Source organism: Molothrus aeneus, chromosome 1, assembly GCF_037042795.1.
Source record: "Molothrus aeneus isolate 106 chromosome 1, BPBGC_Maene_1.0, whole genome shotgun sequence".
Taxonomy (NCBI): domain Eukaryota; kingdom Metazoa; phylum Chordata; class Aves; order Passeriformes; family Icteridae; genus Molothrus; species Molothrus aeneus.
In genome coordinates this window covers 106,135,812-106,154,175 of record NC_089646.1, presented here as the reverse complement: position 1 = coordinate 106,154,175, position 18,364 = coordinate 106,135,812, and the positions used below count along the sequence as shown (strand labels likewise).

The 18,364-nt window shown below is 41.8% G+C and overlaps 2 protein-coding genes across 2 annotated transcripts in view; one reads left to right on the top strand and one right to left on the bottom strand.

The window, feature by feature from the left end:
* Positions 1 to 954: 954 nt before the first annotated feature.
* On the bottom strand, positions 955 to 1,536 carry LOC136554394 (uncharacterized). The gene has a single exon (XM_066546349.1). It carries the CDS (start codon positions 1,534 to 1,536, stop codon positions 955 to 957), a length of 582 nt encoding a protein of 193 aa, XP_066402446.1.
* The window catches only part of NPC1 (NPC intracellular cholesterol transporter 1), a 26,423-nt gene continuing 9,551 nt past the window's right edge, over positions 1,493 to 18,364 (top strand). Inside the window, exons 1-13 of the mRNA XM_066562439.1 lie at positions 1,493 to 1,612; positions 8,352 to 8,474; positions 9,379 to 9,485; positions 10,099 to 10,274; positions 11,163 to 11,330; positions 11,951 to 12,200; positions 13,431 to 13,507; positions 14,147 to 14,517; positions 14,874 to 15,100; positions 15,487 to 15,587; positions 16,498 to 16,600; positions 17,546 to 17,735; positions 18,129 to 18,311. Coding sequence (XP_066418536.1) covers positions 1,535 to 1,612; positions 8,352 to 8,474; positions 9,379 to 9,485; positions 10,099 to 10,274; positions 11,163 to 11,330; positions 11,951 to 12,200; positions 13,431 to 13,507; positions 14,147 to 14,517; positions 14,874 to 15,100; positions 15,487 to 15,587; positions 16,498 to 16,600; positions 17,546 to 17,735; positions 18,129 to 18,311 — 2,154 coding nt within the window. The 5' untranslated portion in view covers positions 1,493 to 1,534. The remainder of the gene's footprint in view (positions 1,613 to 8,351; positions 8,475 to 9,378; positions 9,486 to 10,098; positions 10,275 to 11,162; positions 11,331 to 11,950; positions 12,201 to 13,430; positions 13,508 to 14,146; positions 14,518 to 14,873; positions 15,101 to 15,486; positions 15,588 to 16,497; positions 16,601 to 17,545; positions 17,736 to 18,128; positions 18,312 to 18,364) is intronic.

The following is an 18,364-nucleotide window of genomic DNA, read 5'->3' as shown; positions in this document are numbered from 1 at the left end:
GCAAAATCTATTTTACTGCCACCCCAACAGCCGGGGCTGCTGGAGCTGTGAGCTGCGTTTGCTCAGCCCGAAGCAGAAAGCTGGCTGTACTGGCTGTAGGAACATTTTACTAATCACTGCAGCTACCAAACGGGAAGATGTGAAGAAGGAGTCACACTCTTCTCAGTCAGGCACCATGACAGCACAAGAGGCAATAGCCTACAGATGGAAAATCTCTTTAGATACAGGAAAACATTTTACTCCAAGTGTGGTCACTCAGTGGAAGAGTCTGTCCAAAGAAGCTGTGAAATCTCCATCTCTGAAGCTATTAATAGCAGGACAATTCCCTGAGCCACCTGCTCTGACCGGGTTCTACCCTGAGCCGAAAGTCGGATTACCGTGACCCTGGGGAGGCTGCCGGCCAACACGGCAGCCCGAATCAGTCTGGCTCTGACACCCAGACGAGTCTGCGTTCCCGTCAGCAGATGGCAACATCAGCTAAATTACATGTTTTATTCCAGCACGGCAATGCGAATTACCTGTCGAGGAAGGCAATAAAGAGGTGGGGAAATTAGAGACTGCAGGCACGGGAATGCCTCACACCCTGCTTTTATTGTGCCTCTTCCCAGACAGGTCCCGAAATGCTCCCAAACAGAGTCCAAACAAGCAGAGCCCAAGGCAACAGAGCCCAAACAGGCAGATAGCTCTGGCAGAGCGCAGCCAGCACTCCCAGAACTGCTGATTGCGACAGCGGTCAGCTCCAGCCGGGAACGGAACGGGCAGCGGGCACAGCCCCGGGACAGCGGCCCTTGGCCGGGCAGCCCAGACCCCCCGGTCCTTGTATCTGATTGCACCCTCACGGCACGCAGGGCTGCCCGACGAGTCCTCAGAAATAACCAAGCAGTGGCTTTGAAGCCCAATTAAGGCGCTTTCCCAAATGCAAAGGTTTTTAACGAGACTTTTGGTATTTACAAACTACGCGATTAACACTCCCGCGCGGGGACGATGCCGCTGCCCGGCTGCCGGTGCAGCTTGGGCGGGATGGTCCATCCCGGAGGAGCACGGCTCCGTTCCCGCACCGGGACGAGCTTCCCACCGGGGCCCCACAGAGCATCGCGCCCCGCACCCTGGCGGCGCGGAGCGGCCGTGGCGTGACGGGAGCCCCGCCCGGCGCCGCCGGGCCAGGCCGTGCTGGGGAGGCGGTGCCGGGGGCGGTGTTTCTGGGCAGGCCGTGAGGGGGAAGGCGGTGCCGGGGGCGGTGTTTCTGGGCAGGCGGTGACGAGGGAGGTGGTATCGAGGAGGGTGTTCCTGTTTTGGCCGTGCAGGGTGAGGCGGTGCTGGGGGGTGGGCCGGCGGTTGCGGTTGGCGGCAGCGCTGGGGCGGCCATCGGCCTCTCCTCGAAGGGGCTGGCGGCTCCGCCCAGGTAGGCGAGAGCGGCCCTTCTAGACTGCGCTGGCGCGGCTGCCTCTCCGCCCTCCTCCTGTTTCCCTCCGCTGCTGTTCCGTGCTGCTGCCCACAGCGACTGCCGGTCATCCGCGCTCCAGCCCGCGCCGCCATGGGGACCCCTCAAGGCAGCCCCGGGCGAGGCGGCCTCGGGTTCCTCGTCCTCCTCCTGCTTCTGTCGCCCGTGCGGGTGAGTCCGTGGAGTGGGGAATGCCGGGCCTCCCGGCGTGGTGGCGAGGAGAGGGAGCGGCGGGTGGGCAGCGGGATCCCGCGGGTGTTCCCTGGGGCGGGGGGAGCCGCGGTGTCCCCTGCGCGTCCCGCGACCGGGGGTGTCCCAGGCGGCGGGGCTGGATCAAGGCGGCGGGGTCCGGGTTAGGCCCTGGGCTCGGGGCGGCGCGAAGCTGAAGAGAGGTACCGGGGTGTCCCCTCCTCGTCCCCGTTGGGGCTCGCCCAACTTCTCCCGTGCCCCTGGTCCCCGTGGGACGGGGCTGTCAGCCGGTGGCTCAGCAGGCCCGCCGGGAAGCACCCGCGAACTTCAGCCTCTGCCCGGTCCCCGTCCCCTGCGGTCGCAGGCGGCAGCGGCAGCCCCGGGATGCTCCCGTGGCGTGCCCTGGTTATGCAATGCCCAGTGCATGTGAGTGGCCACGCAGTCACATGCTCGGCAGAGGCTTGCAGATGTCGTCGGTGTCTGGTTCGCTTTGCTTGGGGTGTAACTTAGGCTAGGTGACGGCTTCTTGGAAGTAATGATCCATGCGGACTGAGAGCTGCTGTTTATTTATGTGCCAGTAGTAAGACTACATATATCCTTAAAATCGAGGACTAGAGTATGTTGGACTTCTTGAGAGCTTTAGGAAAAAATATGGTAAAACGTTCACTCCTCTCAGTCATGTTTGTTATGCTGTAGCGCAGGATAGGAGCGGGATACTCCACATTCCTCTGGAGAAACAAGGAGTGTCTTGTAAGCCTTAGTGCTTGGCTTTCTTTCCCTCTCTACCTACGTTGAAAACATACTTTCTAGGTCAAGTTTTATGATTAGCTCTTTTTAAACATAGGAGTTTGTCATCTTGTGTATGTGCTGTTCTCATATCCTCTTTGAAAAAAACTTTTTAAGAGCTTGAACATAAGGTATTCATTCTTCTCTTAGCACTGGAGAAGGTGATTGTTAGTTGTGACTCGTGATCTTCAGTGGAGTAAGTAATGATACTTCACAGCTAACCAATGCACCTTTATGTAATGTTTTTTGGAGGAGATATCATCTTGGAGCAATGAGGTGTGTCCTAGGCTGGTAAAGAAATGACAGAATGCTTTCCTTTTCAAGAGGATACTGACCTATAGGAACTTGAAATAAGTTTCCCAAATATTTAGGGGAAGAGGCTTTGTGGTCCCTCGAAGTAAACATTACAAAGTTACTCTAATCATGCAAGTCTCAGTTGTGTACTGTAAGAAGGCAGAATCTGGTTTTATTGGGAATCTTTGCCATTAACTCTTATTTACAGCCTGACACTTCACAAAGAGGACCCTTGATATCTTTCAAAGAGAAGCTGGTCCTTCAGTTGGACTGAGCCTATTTAGTGTTAGATGCTTGCTGGAGAGAAGCATTGTAAAGGTAAACTGTTCTCTCCCTCAAGTGTACTGCTAGTGTAATGGTTTTGTGCTTTCAGTTGTGATGTTTGTAATCCAAAGTGCCCTATGTCATGTTTCTTTCTGTTTCAAAGCAGTCAGTGGACTGGAGTGGCACTTCAGCTCAGTCTTGCCACTACGTATGTATTCACAATGAACTTGAAGTGTTCAGCTTGTATCTTTCACTCTGAACAGTACATGGTACAAGATTTTTGCCAGCTATCCATTACTATTTTATTTTCTTATGAATGTCCTGATGCACTAGATGGTGTTTGTGTGCTTAATGGCCACTATTGCAATTGATCTTTGTATAATTGTACTAAAACACAAGCTGTTAAATCACTGGCTAATCAAGGTTGGATACAAGTTTCCTATCAGCAGCTGGGATCCCAAGCTATATTTGATTTTCTGAAATCCCATGGGAAAGTGTTAATGACAAGTGCTGCTCGTGCCAAGTGGCTGCAGTGTGGTGTTATCTGACCTTGGACATGAAATTCTGAAATGTCTCTTTGGAGCAGTTTCCTTGTCAGGGATGGCAGTGTAGCTCCAGAACAAGACAGTAACCACTTCATCTAAATTACTTCCTGGAAAATCAGGAGTGACTTGTTCAGCCTTTCTGGATGGAAGGTGAGGAAGCTGCCTCAGAAGGGGAGAGATGACTGAAGGGAGTGACTGGTAGAACTGAGTAGTACCTAGCTGGGCAGTAGCCAAAACAATCTAGGTGTGGTGCATGATTATTATTAACCTGCAGGACATCAGAGCTGTTTTGGTGCAGATGGACTTAGCTGCAGACAGATGCTAGCTGGGGCCCCTGCAATTCCTGATCATGCATGCATCCTTGCAGCTAACATCAGCTTGTCCCCACAGATTCTGAATTATTACTGTTATTGCAGCTTTCTCTTGACTTTGACTTTACTGTGACATCTGAAATGCTCTTGGATAACTCCAGAACTGTGGCTTGCTTTACCTGACCAGGAGTAGTAATGATTTTTCCATCTGAAAGGAAACAGGCTGGTGAGCAAAGGAACAGGAGGAGCTTGGCAGATAAGGCGTGGCTCTCAACAAGTTATTGAAAGAGACAAAGAATAACAACTAAACCTGTAAAGTTTCCTTTAGTCCATGCACCTGTTTCCCCCAGAGGAAGGGTTGTGAGGTAACACACAACTTCTGGGGCAGATCTCTGAATTTGACCTGGTCACCTGATGCCATAAACCAGTCATCACCCATACACCACCCATTTATTAAGGGTGGTGTAGTGTTTCCTTAGAACTCTCAACCTGGTTGGCAATAGCAGATATTAAGGGATGCAGGGGAAGAGTGTGCTCTTTCCTGGATTGATCTTTTTGCTCTGCAAGATCCCAGATGCATCATCCTAGATGAAGGAAAGGGAAACAGCTGTATCTGATGCTCTTGCCTTTTCCATACATTAGTAATCCTAGTTTGAAGAATCAAACAGTGTTCACTTGTCATCTGGTATTTGTAAGACCACAAACAGTTGCTGTTTCTGTGTACAGCATCATCATTGTTCTTTGTCTCCTTAACAGCTGTGTATTCATTGGTGGTGGTGAATGCTGCTGGAAGCATCAGAATTTATCAGTTTATTTCAACCTGCAGTTGAAGAAACATGGGCTGCATTAAATGTGTTTATGATCTGTTGGAACACTAGTTCTGTTACAAAGGAGTGATAATGCTTGGGAACCAGAAAACTCTTAACAGAACTTTTGTAGAATGCCCATACTTGCTCATGTGCAAGTTCTTTATAAGGGCTCCTAGAGCCTTGGCCTGAGGTGAAATTTCTCTTCAAACAGGCTAAGCCTGCCAGAAATAGGAATACAGTTTTCTGAACTCTGAGGATGTTCTGAGGGTTGGTGTTAGTGTACTGACAAGTGCTTTCTAAGATATGCTAGAGGCAGGAAGGAACAGCCTTTATCTAAGGTTATGTTGCTGTTGCTTTATGAAATACTTAGGAAAGTCCCATTTTGATATATGAAGTACTTAGTTATGTGATCTTAAAAGGAAAACATGCATAAAAAAACCCCAAACCATGAACTAGCCCTGTGTTACTTATGGAGTATTTTAAGTATTTTGCCTTGTTTAGAAGGCAGTTGGGTTCAACATAGTATTTCTCTGTTACTTTTGGGGCTAGGCTTTCACCCACCTAAGAAACTTAATAGCCAGGTGAACAACTATCTGACCTAAAAGTCTGACTGCAAGCAGCAGCAGCTTTGTCAACTATGAGTTATTTACAACCACACTTAGTCATCCCTATCTCACCCTACCCTCATAGGAGCATTCTTCTGAAAAAATGGAAAGAGCAAAGTGCTTGTCTTACTCTCTAACTTAATCTAGCTTTTACTAGAGGGTTTTCAGAGGGAAGAACTGTCAGCTCTATCTTATCTGTGGCAGTGGAGTAGTTACATGGTTATTTGTATCCCTGAATGCTGCCTCAGCCATAGGAGACCAGTCCTCTCCTGTATTTTGGGGCTGACTCAATGGTAAGTAGGCTGTTTGCTTGTTAATGTTCAAGAGCTGTCTTGTTCAATTTAGGCTATTGATGCATAATGATTTGGTGTTTTTTTAGGCTTATTGACTTGGTTCAACCACTGTAAATCAAGCATCCCCAAAGCTTACTGGTTCAGGGGACAAACTCACGCTTTTATTAGTGAAATCTTGCTAGGTAATGGCATAAATGTAAAATCTTAAGCTGTTTCTGAAACTGCCTTCTTGGTGTTAATACTGAAACAGAGTGTTCAGACTTGCAGTTCTAGGCCCAGTTGCTCTTCTAATAGTTTAAAGCAGCTGATCTGTTCAGCTTTTTTTAAACAGGCTAGAAGTTTGAGTGGCAAACATTGTTTTTTCCATTGTATGTTTTATTGCTGTGGAACTTCAGGAATGTGATTTGAAATTCTTTATCCAAATTCAAATGTAAGCTAATACTAGGCCGAACTTTGTCTTGCTTTATTTTTCTTTTGTGTTTAGCTGTTTAATGTACCTTTTGGTACATTACCAAGTGTCATGTGCAAGTAAGTTGTTTTATGTTCTGTTCTGAAAATGATGACAAAAAGCCTTGTAGGTAAATTTATAAACATAAGACAGATTGTATTATGTTTTATATCCATGTAGCTATAACCAAGGAGTTGCTGCCTTGAAACACAGATAATGTTTTTAAAACAATTGAACTATCAGCCAGACTGACATGGTAGCTGAAATTTACTCAAGCTTTTCTATGCAAGAGGTGCCCTGATAAGTTTTTTGTAACTGTTAACTGCATTACCAGGTTTCCCACACATTCCACTCTGGAAGAAACAAAATCTTTCTCTAAAGAGTAGGTTGATGAATTTGTGTGTTTTAAAAAATAAGAAGTGTTAGATAAGAAGATGTAATGAAGCACAGAAAGTGTTTTTTAGAAAGGATGCTTACAAATCATTCTAGACTAAATACTGAAGCCAGCCTGATACTGAAGATACTTTTCTCACAGGCATTGCAAAGCAGCTCCAAATTCCTTGCCCTTTTGCAAGAATAGTAGTGAATCTGTGCTTCCTCTTGAAGAAACAGTTCACTTCTGATGCTGGTACAAACAGCAGAACCATTTCCACTGCTAGTAGATTGTTTGCTGTTAAAACTGGGGCATATAGGTGTGAGGAAGCAGAGTTGAAGATGATGACTTCTAAATTTGCATCATAGTAGTATTAACTTCTTAGATTAACTTGATGCATCAGCAAATTTACAATGGGGTTTTGAGAAATAGTCGACAAGTTATGGAAGTTTGACTTTTTGGCTTATACTGGTGTTAAACATTCAGTATTTATAAGTCAAATCTTAAAGGGTGTTATCCAGCTTGTATCATAGAACATGGTAATACTTAACAGCTGGTTGTGGGTTTAACTAGAAGACATGCTAGAATATACAAATGAAATGGTGGTCTAGATGAGTGGCACTTAAACTGACTTTTAGACCTGACTTGCAGTGAGTAACTTTGAGTTGGCCTCTGTTGCCCTGGTTAGGGAAAGGAGGAAACAAGTCTTGGGTTGGGTAAATTAATGATGGTTGTTCTCCCTGATAAACAGCCAACTACTGATGTACTTTTCGAAGAACTGTCAGTGTTGTTCAGCACAAAAATGGATGTTATGGAGGCACTGTGTTTCTAGGTAGCTCTTGGGTATTGTCAGGGCAGCCTTTCAGGGGCCTCTCTGGTTGGTAAATAATACTATTCGTGGTCAAGCACAAAGCACAGCAGTCTGTCCTTGCAGCAACAACATAGGGTGTCTCTAAAATGCTAAGTCAAGGTTGTTTAGGAGATCAAAATAGGTCAGTTATATCTCAAACTGTACTAAGCAAACTCCTGATCAGAGCTGGCAGAAGTATAGTAAATGTTTATGCAGTCTGCTTGCAGCCCAGGTGGTAGGAAAACTTTGGAGCTGTATTAAAGCTTTTGTTGTAAATAGCTTGTTATTGCAATAAATGTTTTAATGTTCAGAATAAATATTTTGGCTTAGTATCTCAGATATTTCAGTGTCAGTACCACTGAACAAAAATAAAAGACTTTCAAGGTGCCACTGCCATTTTTCAATTTCTTTTATGCACTTAATAAAGAACAAATTTCTTGAATTTTCAATAGTCCCTTAAATTAAAACATCTTTAAAATGAGGTTTTTTTCTTAGCACTGTTATCCCGTTTAAATGTTCCATGCTTTGGCTTGAAAGTGGTGATGGAGGGCATCCTTTGAGATTGTGACAGTATATGTATGGCAGATGTGGAGCTATGAAGTTCTGTTTCAGAATCCTCTCTGTGCTGCTGTTTCAGAATCCTCAATCTGTCACTGTAATGAGTTTTCAGGAAGGATCAGGAGGTGGCAGAAGGAAGTGAGATTGCACATAAGCAATAAGTTTCTCTCCATGTGCACTGACTTGTGGTCTAATGTGACATTTTAACCCAACAATTATTGTGTTGTCTTGTGTGAACAAATTATTTTCTAAATCACCTTCTACTTGAAGATGTTTCTCAGGTATTGTTTAGGTTCTTAAGTAACTCTTGTACTTGATCTTAACTATAGGTTGTGCACCTCCTGTTTCTGTAATGATCAAGGGAAGGTGGGGAGCTGAGCTGAAGATAAGTGGTGATGTGCACCATGTCAAAAACACCTGCTTTTGTTAATGGGTGCTTTATGTAGTACACACTGATGTTTTAATTAGCAGGAAGTTATCACATCTGGACTGCAAGTGCCTTTGGAGTAGTAGCACATAAATTCTACAATAGCTGAGATATTTGGCAACTATTCCTTGCAGTTAATCACTTGTTTTGTTGATTAGGTACTTCCACAAATGTGTGTCTGGTATGGAGAATGTGGAGTTGCTTCTGGAGACAAGAGGTACAACTGTGCTTATGATGGGCCACCAATAGCACTACCAGAAGATGGCTATGACTTAATGCAGGTGAGCTTCTCTTGTAGGTTTGCTGCTAAAAAAAATTCTCCAACAGTAGAATTCTGTATTGGGTTCTTTTGGACCTGTGCTATGACCTCTCATCCTAACCTGATGAGAAAGTAAACAGATTATCTTTGATTTCTCAGGTCCAACTGGATTAAGGTAATTTACCCCAGTTTCTTTTCAGAGATACGAGAAGTCTCTCTCTTCATGCACAACACAGCATATTGCCAGATTTGCCTTCTGGCATCTGATAGTTCAAAGCTTTAAAGAGTGAAATAACTACAGAGTTAAACAGTGGTTAGACTGGTGACAGGAGTGACTTCATTAAATATGTAGGTGAGCTAACTGCTGTTGTGTATTGTTTCTGAAGAGACTTAATGTACAGTTCTTGTATGTTTGTATCAGTTATACTTATGTTAAATGCATTTGTCTTTTCTACAAAGTGAACATCAAGCAGCTCTTCCAGGTAATCAGTGGTTTTATGGTTAGTGGCTTGCCTTCTGAGACTTTAAAGTCTGATACTATCCAGAAGGAGTACTTGAGGATAAGCTGCAGGAATACTTTCAACTTGGATAAACATGTGTTGTCCTCTTACCAATAGGCTCTCAAATGCCATTATCATTCTATATATAGACCCTGGTGACTAAAGATCATCTGAAGGAGCTTTTCAAAAGGAAGTGCTGCCTTGAATAAAAGAAGTGAAAAAAGTGATTCTTCTCTCCAGTTTCTAAACAAAAATCTTGTTTGCTGGATTGTTTTTCTCCTATGCGTCTCCCACAGCAACAGCTACTGTGTTCTGAAATATGTTGATGCAAACCCCATGATTAAAATGAGTTCTGAAGTCTTAAACATGCTTTTTCTTCCTTTCCTCTTGATCTGAATGTTGTTTGTTTTTTGTTTTTTTCTTAAGGAACTCTGTCCAGGTTTATTCTTTGGCAATGTTAGCACTTGCTGTGATGTTCATCAGCTTCAGACTTTGAAAAATAACTTGCAGCTGCCTCTGCAGTTTCTCTCCAGGTATGCTAATGAATGGCAAAGCAACTAATTTTATAATAGAATAACAAAGCACTTGTCTTCAAGTAGACTGTAGAAAAAGAGAAAAAGTGGTAATTTCATTAAAGGATTATTGGAGCAAGCTGCTGGAGTGGCTTTCTTATCCATAGCAGCAGGCTGCAATGTCATGAAACAACTACTTGCAGTCTGGATTGATTTAGCTGGTAAGAATAAACATTCCCTTAGCTTGCCTCAAGCTACTTTATCTAATGAAATCTTCAGAAGAGGGTGACAGTGTAGCATTTGGTCTTGTTCTTACTAAGACATTAAGAAGTCTAGGTCTTTTTACTAGCAACAGTTAAGTTTTTCTTCAAATTCCAGTAAAATTGTTTGAATCTGCTATTTGAGGCAGGCAATTTTATTAGTGATTTATGGTGCTTAAAATTGTTCATCTGTAGCATCAACAACAATTGTCATATTGCTGATTAAAATCTTACAGAATTTAAATATTTTGTTCTGTTGCTCTGAGCAGAATGTTTATATTTGCAAGGCGTATCTGACTTGACCTACATAGCACCTTTACCTCTTAATCTGATTGCTGTTCATTGGCTTTCCTACCAACTGGCTTTCCTTCCAGATGTCCATCGTGTTTTTACAACTTGATAAACCTCTTCTGTGAACTGACTTGTAGTCCCAAGCAGTCTGACTTTTTGAATGTTACAAGCACCATACCTTACTATGATCCCGTTTCAAAAGAGAACAAGAGTAGCATTACAGAGCTGCAGTACTTCATTGGAGATCGATTCGCAAATGGTGAGTAAGCAGTTTGTTAATTTACCTTGGTGTTTGTCCAGGTAACAAGACCAGTGCTTTTTCAGAAAGTCAGAGAGATGTTTCCCCCTCCTAATTCTGTCTTTTTGAAGTTTGAGTCATCACATAGGTAACAGTAGGTCCCCCTTAAAACTTATGGAACACTTAACTTCTGCCTGGGCAGGGGACGTTCATTACACTGACATTGTTAAATAACAATGTTTTAAAGGTTCAGTCGAGGATGAACATCTGTACAAACAGTTAATAGCTGATAACCCTGATGACTTTAACTTCAGAAAAATAAAGTTTTTTGCCAAGTATTGAATGTCCAAAGTCTACCTGATACTAAAACAGTCTGGCAAGCATGATAATAAAATTTGTACACACAATGGTTCTCTAAGAGGTACTCAGTCTTGAAATGGACTGTCTAGTCCTTTGTCAAAATCAGATGTTTTTATAGAACAATACATTGGGGTTGTATTTTGATTTTTGTAGCAAACTTAAAGCATTAATTCAGTCTTTTTATGCTTTTTGCAGTAAACTTTAATAAAATTGAGACACTTGATAATCATATACGGCCTACAAGTTGAAAGTACCTTAAATGGTTTTCATAGCTTTCCCTGAAAATAATATTAGGTAATGTTTCCTGTCAAACAGAAAAGTAGGTTCTAGCGTAATGCAGATTTGAGTGGCTTTCTCAGAGCAAGGTGGCTGTAACAAAGCATTGCAACCTTGAATACTATAAATACAACTGAAAGTATTAGTTCACTATCCCAAGATATTTCTACTTGAAAACTATAAGTATGTTCCTGGAACTTGGGGAGTCTGTAATATTGGAAATACTTGGAATGCTTACTCAAATTATAACACTGGTTTAATGACTCTTCCCAGCAATGTATAATGCCTGCAAAGATGTGGAGGCTCCATCGAGCAATGTTAAAGCACTGGGGTTGCTGTGTGGGAAGGATGTTAAAGACTGCAATGCAACCAACTGGATTGAGTACATGTTTAGTAAAGACAATGGACAAACTCCTTTCAGCATAATTCCAATTTTTTCAGGTAAGAAACTGAATAGTCCTGGCCTTTGAAACTCCTGTCAAAGGCTGGCTGCTATGGCTAGAGCATTGATGTTTAAACAGCTGCCCAGCAATGAAAGTCTGCAGTCAGAGGCTTTCAAGGCAATGTGAGATTAACTTACTTTTTTTAAAATTTCTGCTTGGAAACCATACTTTGGGGTTTTTTCTATACAGCTTCTTACTGTCGAAATCTCTAAAACTCTGTGGTAGACTGAGCCTAGGTAACTGGCTACTTGTATTCCTTGGGAAATGGGCAGTACCCTCATCCTGGAGGATTTCATTAACAGAAAATTATTGTTACACATTTCACAATCTGAATAGATTAAGAGGGATGACAAATCATTGTTAGGATGATAGAAGGATGTGCTTATTACTTTTACAGACCAAAGTGTTACAGACATGACCAGTCAATTAATTATTATACAACTGTAAATAGTTGGTACCTGCTGTGGAAAAGGCAGTGGATTCTTCATCTGTAAGACCAGGAAATGCTGCTCTACACAGGGGCTGTGGGCTTTCATATAAAGGGTTAACTCGTGTAACTGGGAAGGTCTGAATTTTTCCTGGTAGTAAACTGACTCTGCAACTTGTGATTTCTCATAGATGTTCCTGTCCATGGAATGAACCCCATGAATAATGCTACCAAAGGCTGTAATGAGTCCATGGATGATTCAACAGGACCATGCAGCTGTCAGGACTGTTCAATTGTCTGTGGTCCAAAACCTCAGCCCCCTCCATTGCCTCCCCCTTGGCTATTGTTTGGTTTGGATGCTGTCTATGTCATCATGTGGATCTCATACATGGGCTTTCTACTCATATTTTTTGCACTAGTTTTTGGAGTCTGGTGTTACAGGTAAAGCATTCAAAATGCTAATCCCTGCAAGTCACTTGTTTATCTCTGAGAACTTCTTTGCCCTGGTCAGATGCTTATGTGTTGACTACTTCAGCCAGCCAAAAGTCATGTTCTGTAGCAAATGCCACATATACTTACAAAAATGTTCTAACAGCTAAAACAACCTGGTAAAAAGGGTAAAAAGATTGCAGAAGTTGGTTTGGTTGATGCATATGTGTCATAGCATTCTTAGCTACAGAATCACATACACTATTCTTCAACTTTCATAACTAAGTACGCAGAAGTCTGTGAAAACAGACATTCACAACAAAACAGTCATTGCTGTATTGCAAATTAAGTAATAAATAATTTTTCCTAGTCTCCTATTTTGAAAAAAACTAAATGAAAGCTAAGCTTTCAGTAATTATAGCATATCACCCTTGATCACATGGCTGGAGCACCTCTCCTAGGAAGACTGGCTGAGAGAGTTAGGGCTGTTCAGCCTGGAGAAGAAAAGGCTCTAGGGATTCCTTACAGCACCTTCCAGTAACTAAAGGGGAGCTACAAGAGGGCTGGAGAGGGACTTCTTACACAAGGGCATGTAGTGACAGGACAAGGGGCAATGGTCTTTAGCTGAGGGAGAGTAGATGTGGATTAGATCTGAAAAACAATTTCTGTCCTGTAAGGGTATTGAATCAGTGGAAGAGGGTGGGCACTCACCGTTTCTGGAGGTGTTCAGGGCCTGACTCGATTGGGCTCTAAGTAAACTGATCTAGTGAAGATGTCCCTGTTCATGGCAGGGGAATTGGAATTAAATGATCTTTAGGTTTGCTTCCAACCTAAACCATTCTGATTCTGTGGTTGTTCAGTTATAACCAGAAAACCGAAATTGCTCTATAGTAAGAATTAAGTCTGCTTGGAAAAGGATAGTGGGTATGACAATTTGATATGTTCAGCTGCCTTCTCTTAGTGGGCATCATGAAGTGGTGTGTTTGAGATGCCTGGTTCATATTTCTAATGTAAAAATCTCTTGCAAATAACAACTTAAAGAATTTCTTTAAATTGATTCTGTGTTGTTAATGCTAGTGATCTTCTAAATGTGCATAAAGAATCTGTGCTTGATGTAAGCTGAAAAAGTTTCTTAAGATAGCTGACATGGTGTTCCAAAAGATCACAAAGCTGGAGACTGTTGTACAAACAGTACAGGTGCCTTTTTGGACAAGCAGGATAACACAGTTTCTTGTCTTGCAGAAGGCGGCACTTTGTCTCAGACTACACCCCAATTGACAGCAATGTAGCCTTTTCTGTGAATTCCCACCGTGACAATGGTATGTCTTGGATAGCAGTAATGGTTTATTACAAACTCAGTTTAACTGTATCTGTTTCCTGTGGTTGGGTTCTGGAGTTTTAGCTTTGTTAGGCTAAAAGTCCATTCTGAGAGGGCCTTTAGCCTTTTGACCAGTATCTCTCTTCTTTTAGAGTAGTATTTACCCCTATTTCACTGGATGCTGAAAGCCCTGGGTACTCCCCTCATGGATCTTAGCCAAGCTCCAAGGAAGTTCTGGAGAGCTTTGTTGTGGGATTATAGAGAGGACAACATGATCATGTTTTGACTCATCCATGTATCCATTTAAAGCATATTGGGAAAGCATAATTTAAAGTATATTGTACTGTAACTTGTGTACCAGCTGAGGTAGCTTGTTTTATTGCTTATATTTTAGCTTTATTTGCTACCCCTACTGCTGTCAAACACAACCTAACATTACAAGGGGCAGCGTAAGTACGAGCTGTTTTTTGCCCCTTGGCTTCAGTCAGGGATTGGTCCCAGGATCTGTCTGTCAGTGGAGACATAGCTTCTGGTGCTTCCTACAAACAGTTAGGATAAAATTTCATCTTTCGGAGTGGACTCTAAGAAAATGCTACTTAACTGACTTCTCATATATTTACTGTTTTTCTTACTCTTGCAGGAAACATTACCTGTGGTGAAAGGCTTGGTGAAAGGTTTGAGAATGGCCTGAGGATGACATTTACATCATGGGGGGCTTTCTGTGTCAGAAATCCACGTCCTGTTATCCTCTTCTCTGTGGTCTTCATTGCAATGTGCTGTTCAGGCTTTGTATATATTAAAGCAACTACAAATCCTGTAGATCTTTGGTCAGCCCCAAGCAGCCAAGCCCGCAAGGAGAAGGAATACTTTGACACGCACTTTGGACCTTTCTTCCGTACTGAACAAATTATTATTCAAGCACCAAAGAGCCACCCAGACACCTACTCACCTTACCCATCAGGAGAAGATGTACCTTTTGGGCCTCCCCTTGCCAAAGATATTCTCCATCAGGTAATTGGGACTTACCAAGAGCAAAGACCTAAGCATACTTAACAGGTATAACCGCATGGAGTTGGCTTCCACCTGCAATGTTATGTATCCATGAAAACAGTCACTAGATATTCTTATTAAAAATCATAGCCTTACTATAAAAGCTTTTTGCTGGAAACCTTTCTGTTAGAGAGACACTTGGAAGCTAAGTCTCTGTTCACAGTATGAACACAGAAATAATGTTTTTGTAATGTGCTTCTGTTGATATGTGCCTCTGTCTCTGGCAATTGCAACAATATATTGTGCACTTAAGTCCTGTCTTGCAAAGGAAGTGTTTTCTTATGCTGCTCCTAAACTATGGTTTGTTTTGTTTAAAGGTACTGGATTTGCAAGATGCTATTGTCAACATAACTGCTTCTTATGACAATGAGACTGTAATGCTGAAGGACATTTGCCTGGCTCCTCTTGCTCCCTACAACAACAACTGCACTATCCTGAGTGTACTCAACTACTTTCAGAACAGCCATTCTGTTCTGGATCACACTGTTGGGGATGAGTTCTTTGTCTATGCTGATTACCACACTCACTTCTTATATTGTGTTCGGTGAGCAGTACAATTGCATGTTTTTTAATCAAGTTACCTGTTCAGCTTGGTTTGGTGTGGATACTGGTTCTGGTTTACTTAAACATGTTTTCAATGCTTCTGAAGAGTTCTGAACAGAAGACCAGTTTCTGAGCTTTCTCTTTAGTTTGTAGTTCAGTTGGTTAGAAGGTACTCCTTGTCTTAAAGGCTGTAAGGCACAGACCTTTAAAACTGGGTTTAAATTAAAAGCAAAAGCAGCACAAGGGCAGTGTACCACTAGCAGTTTTGTCTTGTTTGTCTTGATTTTCAGTTGTAACACAACAGCTTTTTACTGTTTTGTGCTTTTTACTGTTTTATGCCTCAGCTGTCATGCAGAAGCTAACAGTTATTGCTGGTGATCTCTTTAGGGCTCCAGCATCACTGAATGACACAAGCTTGCTTCACGATCCCTGCTTAGGAACATTTGGTGGACCTGTATTTCCGTGGCTGGTGTTGGGAGGATATGATGGTGAGTGGCAAAACAGTATTGGAGCATAAGTCTGAGAGTACATTCTTGTGTGCTGTTCTTGGTGCTAAAGTTGTGTTCTCATTTAACACAGATGTTTAAATGCAGTCCAGAGAAACTGAAGTTTTGTTAAACTTTCAGTAAGTAAGGGTGTTTTAAGTAAGTTTTCAGTAGACCAGTGCTAGGATTGGAGGCAGACTACTCTGGAAGTGCAAAATGCAAGCAATCTGTAATTGGAGCATACTTGTCAACAGGACAAATGTTTGGTCTGCTTTGGGCCTGGTAAAAGATAAAGACATGAAGCAGCTCAGGTTTACATGATGGGATGTATGTGTATTTTGCTTTGAGTTAGAATAAAGTTTTGTTACTGATCTGACAAAGCAGTTAAGAATAGATTAAAGTGTTCAAAAGGAAATTCTTTCATAATTACTCTTAAGCCAGGATTTTGTTCAAGCAATTTATCTAATTAAACATAACTTGGTAGTATATTTGTGTTTAATATATCTGAAATAGTGTTTAAAGGCAAATGCTTATTTATTAAACTGTAGGGGATTTGTATTTGCTTTGAGTAATATCTGAGTATGCAAGGGGTACAGTGTTTAGGAAGCCACATTTCTCATTAGATGGACAGTCATAAGCAGTGGTTATAAAGTAGCTTTTTGTCCAACTAGGCAACAATGTAACATTGTGGTGTGATGAACATGTTAAACAACGAATAATTACTCTGGAATGAAATCTGTAGTGCTTATCAGCTTTGGTTCTTATTTCAGTAGTTTGAGAACTCAGTGGTGTTCAGTGGAGTTGCAGGGATGGGATTGCTTTGGGCAATGCTAATTTTAAACTTATTTGTATCTACTATACTAGAAAGTAAGTTCCATTTTTTTTAATGCCAAACATTTTATTTCTTCTATAGATGATAACTATAATAATGCTACAGCTCTTGTTATTACTTTTCCTGTCAATAACTACTACAATGACTCAAAAAAGCTGATGAAAGCCTTGGCATGGGAAAAAGAGTAAGTAGTCTTCCTGTATTCTGAAATGCATACATGACTTAAAGCAGCTCTAAGTGTTGATTTAGAGCCTACCTGCACTGTACTGACAGTTTTTCAGTATAACTACAGGGATGTTTCAAGAGGCAGCAAAACTGGTTAAAACCAGACTGTGCTGGTCATAAGACCTTCACTTTGTCTGGCACACTTAATTTGCTTTGAGACGCAGGTTCTGGTCCTCTTAGTGACCATCTAGCCCAGTAGTACTTGCCAATAAGCAACTTCAGAAATTATTTATTTTATTGTGGCTAGAATTACGCAGGTAGACTCTTTAATTTACTGGACCATTAACCATGGGTGGAAAGGTCGAGCCTGATGCTGTAGTTCTTTAACTTTTAAAAATGTCATCCAGATGAACATCTAAGGCTTTCATCCCCTCTACCACCTTGAAGAGCTAGCTTACACAGGCCAGCTGCTCTGGCTGTCTGTTCAGATAGAAACTACTGTACTAGACAGTTTGTGACAAGATAAAAGTATGACAAGCATCTGCCTGTGTCACAAGCACCTTCCAAGCTGGGGAACTGAAACAAGGGCTAATAAATTGTTCCAGTACTGTAAGCAAGCTGCAGTCATCTTTCATGTGTGTGTTTCTAGGTCTGGCTTTGAGGAAAATTGTGCTTAGAGTTTTGCTTAGCTCATGCAAAGTAGCTATTGGTCCTCAAACACTAGAGAGAACATGGAAAGTATTTCAATGTAGTGTATTTCTAGTTTTTAAAGAAGAGTACCAGGTACATGTAGCCAGCACCTCTCTTTTAAAACTGAGAAAGATCCCCTCAAACTGTCTGGCCACAGGGTACTCTTGTACCACACAGATGATGTAAATTTGCCATCAACTGACTTCCAAGTATTTCTAGTGGAAGATGTTTTATCCTTTTAAAGTGTGATCAACCTCTTGGTTTTGTTTTTTAGATTTATTAACTTTTTGAAGAACTACAATAATTCAAACTTAACAATATCATTTTCTGCTGAACGAAGTATTGAAGATGAGATTAACCGCGAAAGCAACAGTGATGTTAGCGTTGTGTTGATAAGCTATATTGTGATGTTCCTCTACATCTCTATAGCTTTGGGACACATCCAGAGCTGTAGAAGACTGCTGGTATGTGTATAGTTTTCATTGCCATAAAGACTGAAGTTAGAGCTTGCTGATAGCTGTAAGTCACTTAACTATTTTTGCAGAATGCTGATGTTTTTTATTAGAGCATTGAGTCTTTCATGGGCAGGAATTAGGGGGAGCATTGTTTTTCTGCTAGACAATTCATGTGTATTTCAGAGTTTCAGCTAAGTTCTTTCACTTGATGTTCAGTTCACATCAGCTTTAAGACTTGCAGCTTCAGGGTTGATAATTTTTTTTTTTAATATCTGAATCTTCAAAAAAACCATGAAATGTTTTCTGCTACCTAGACTAAATGTTAGAAATGTTTTGCTTTTGCAGTAATCTATTCCGTGGGATGATGCTTGTTTGGCTGATGTTCAGTACAACTTTTTTTAGGTGGATTCGAAGATCTCTCTGGGCATTGCAGGCATCCTGATTGTACTGAGCTCAGTAGCATGTTCTATAGGCATTTTCAGCTACTTTGGAATCCCACTGACACTGATTGTGATAGAAGTAATTCCTTTCTTGGTGCTGGCTATTGGAGTGGACAACATTTTCATTATGGTTCAGACACTTCAGGTATTTATTCTTGCATACAGATTCTTCTAAAAGTGCCTGTCATTTTTGAAGGC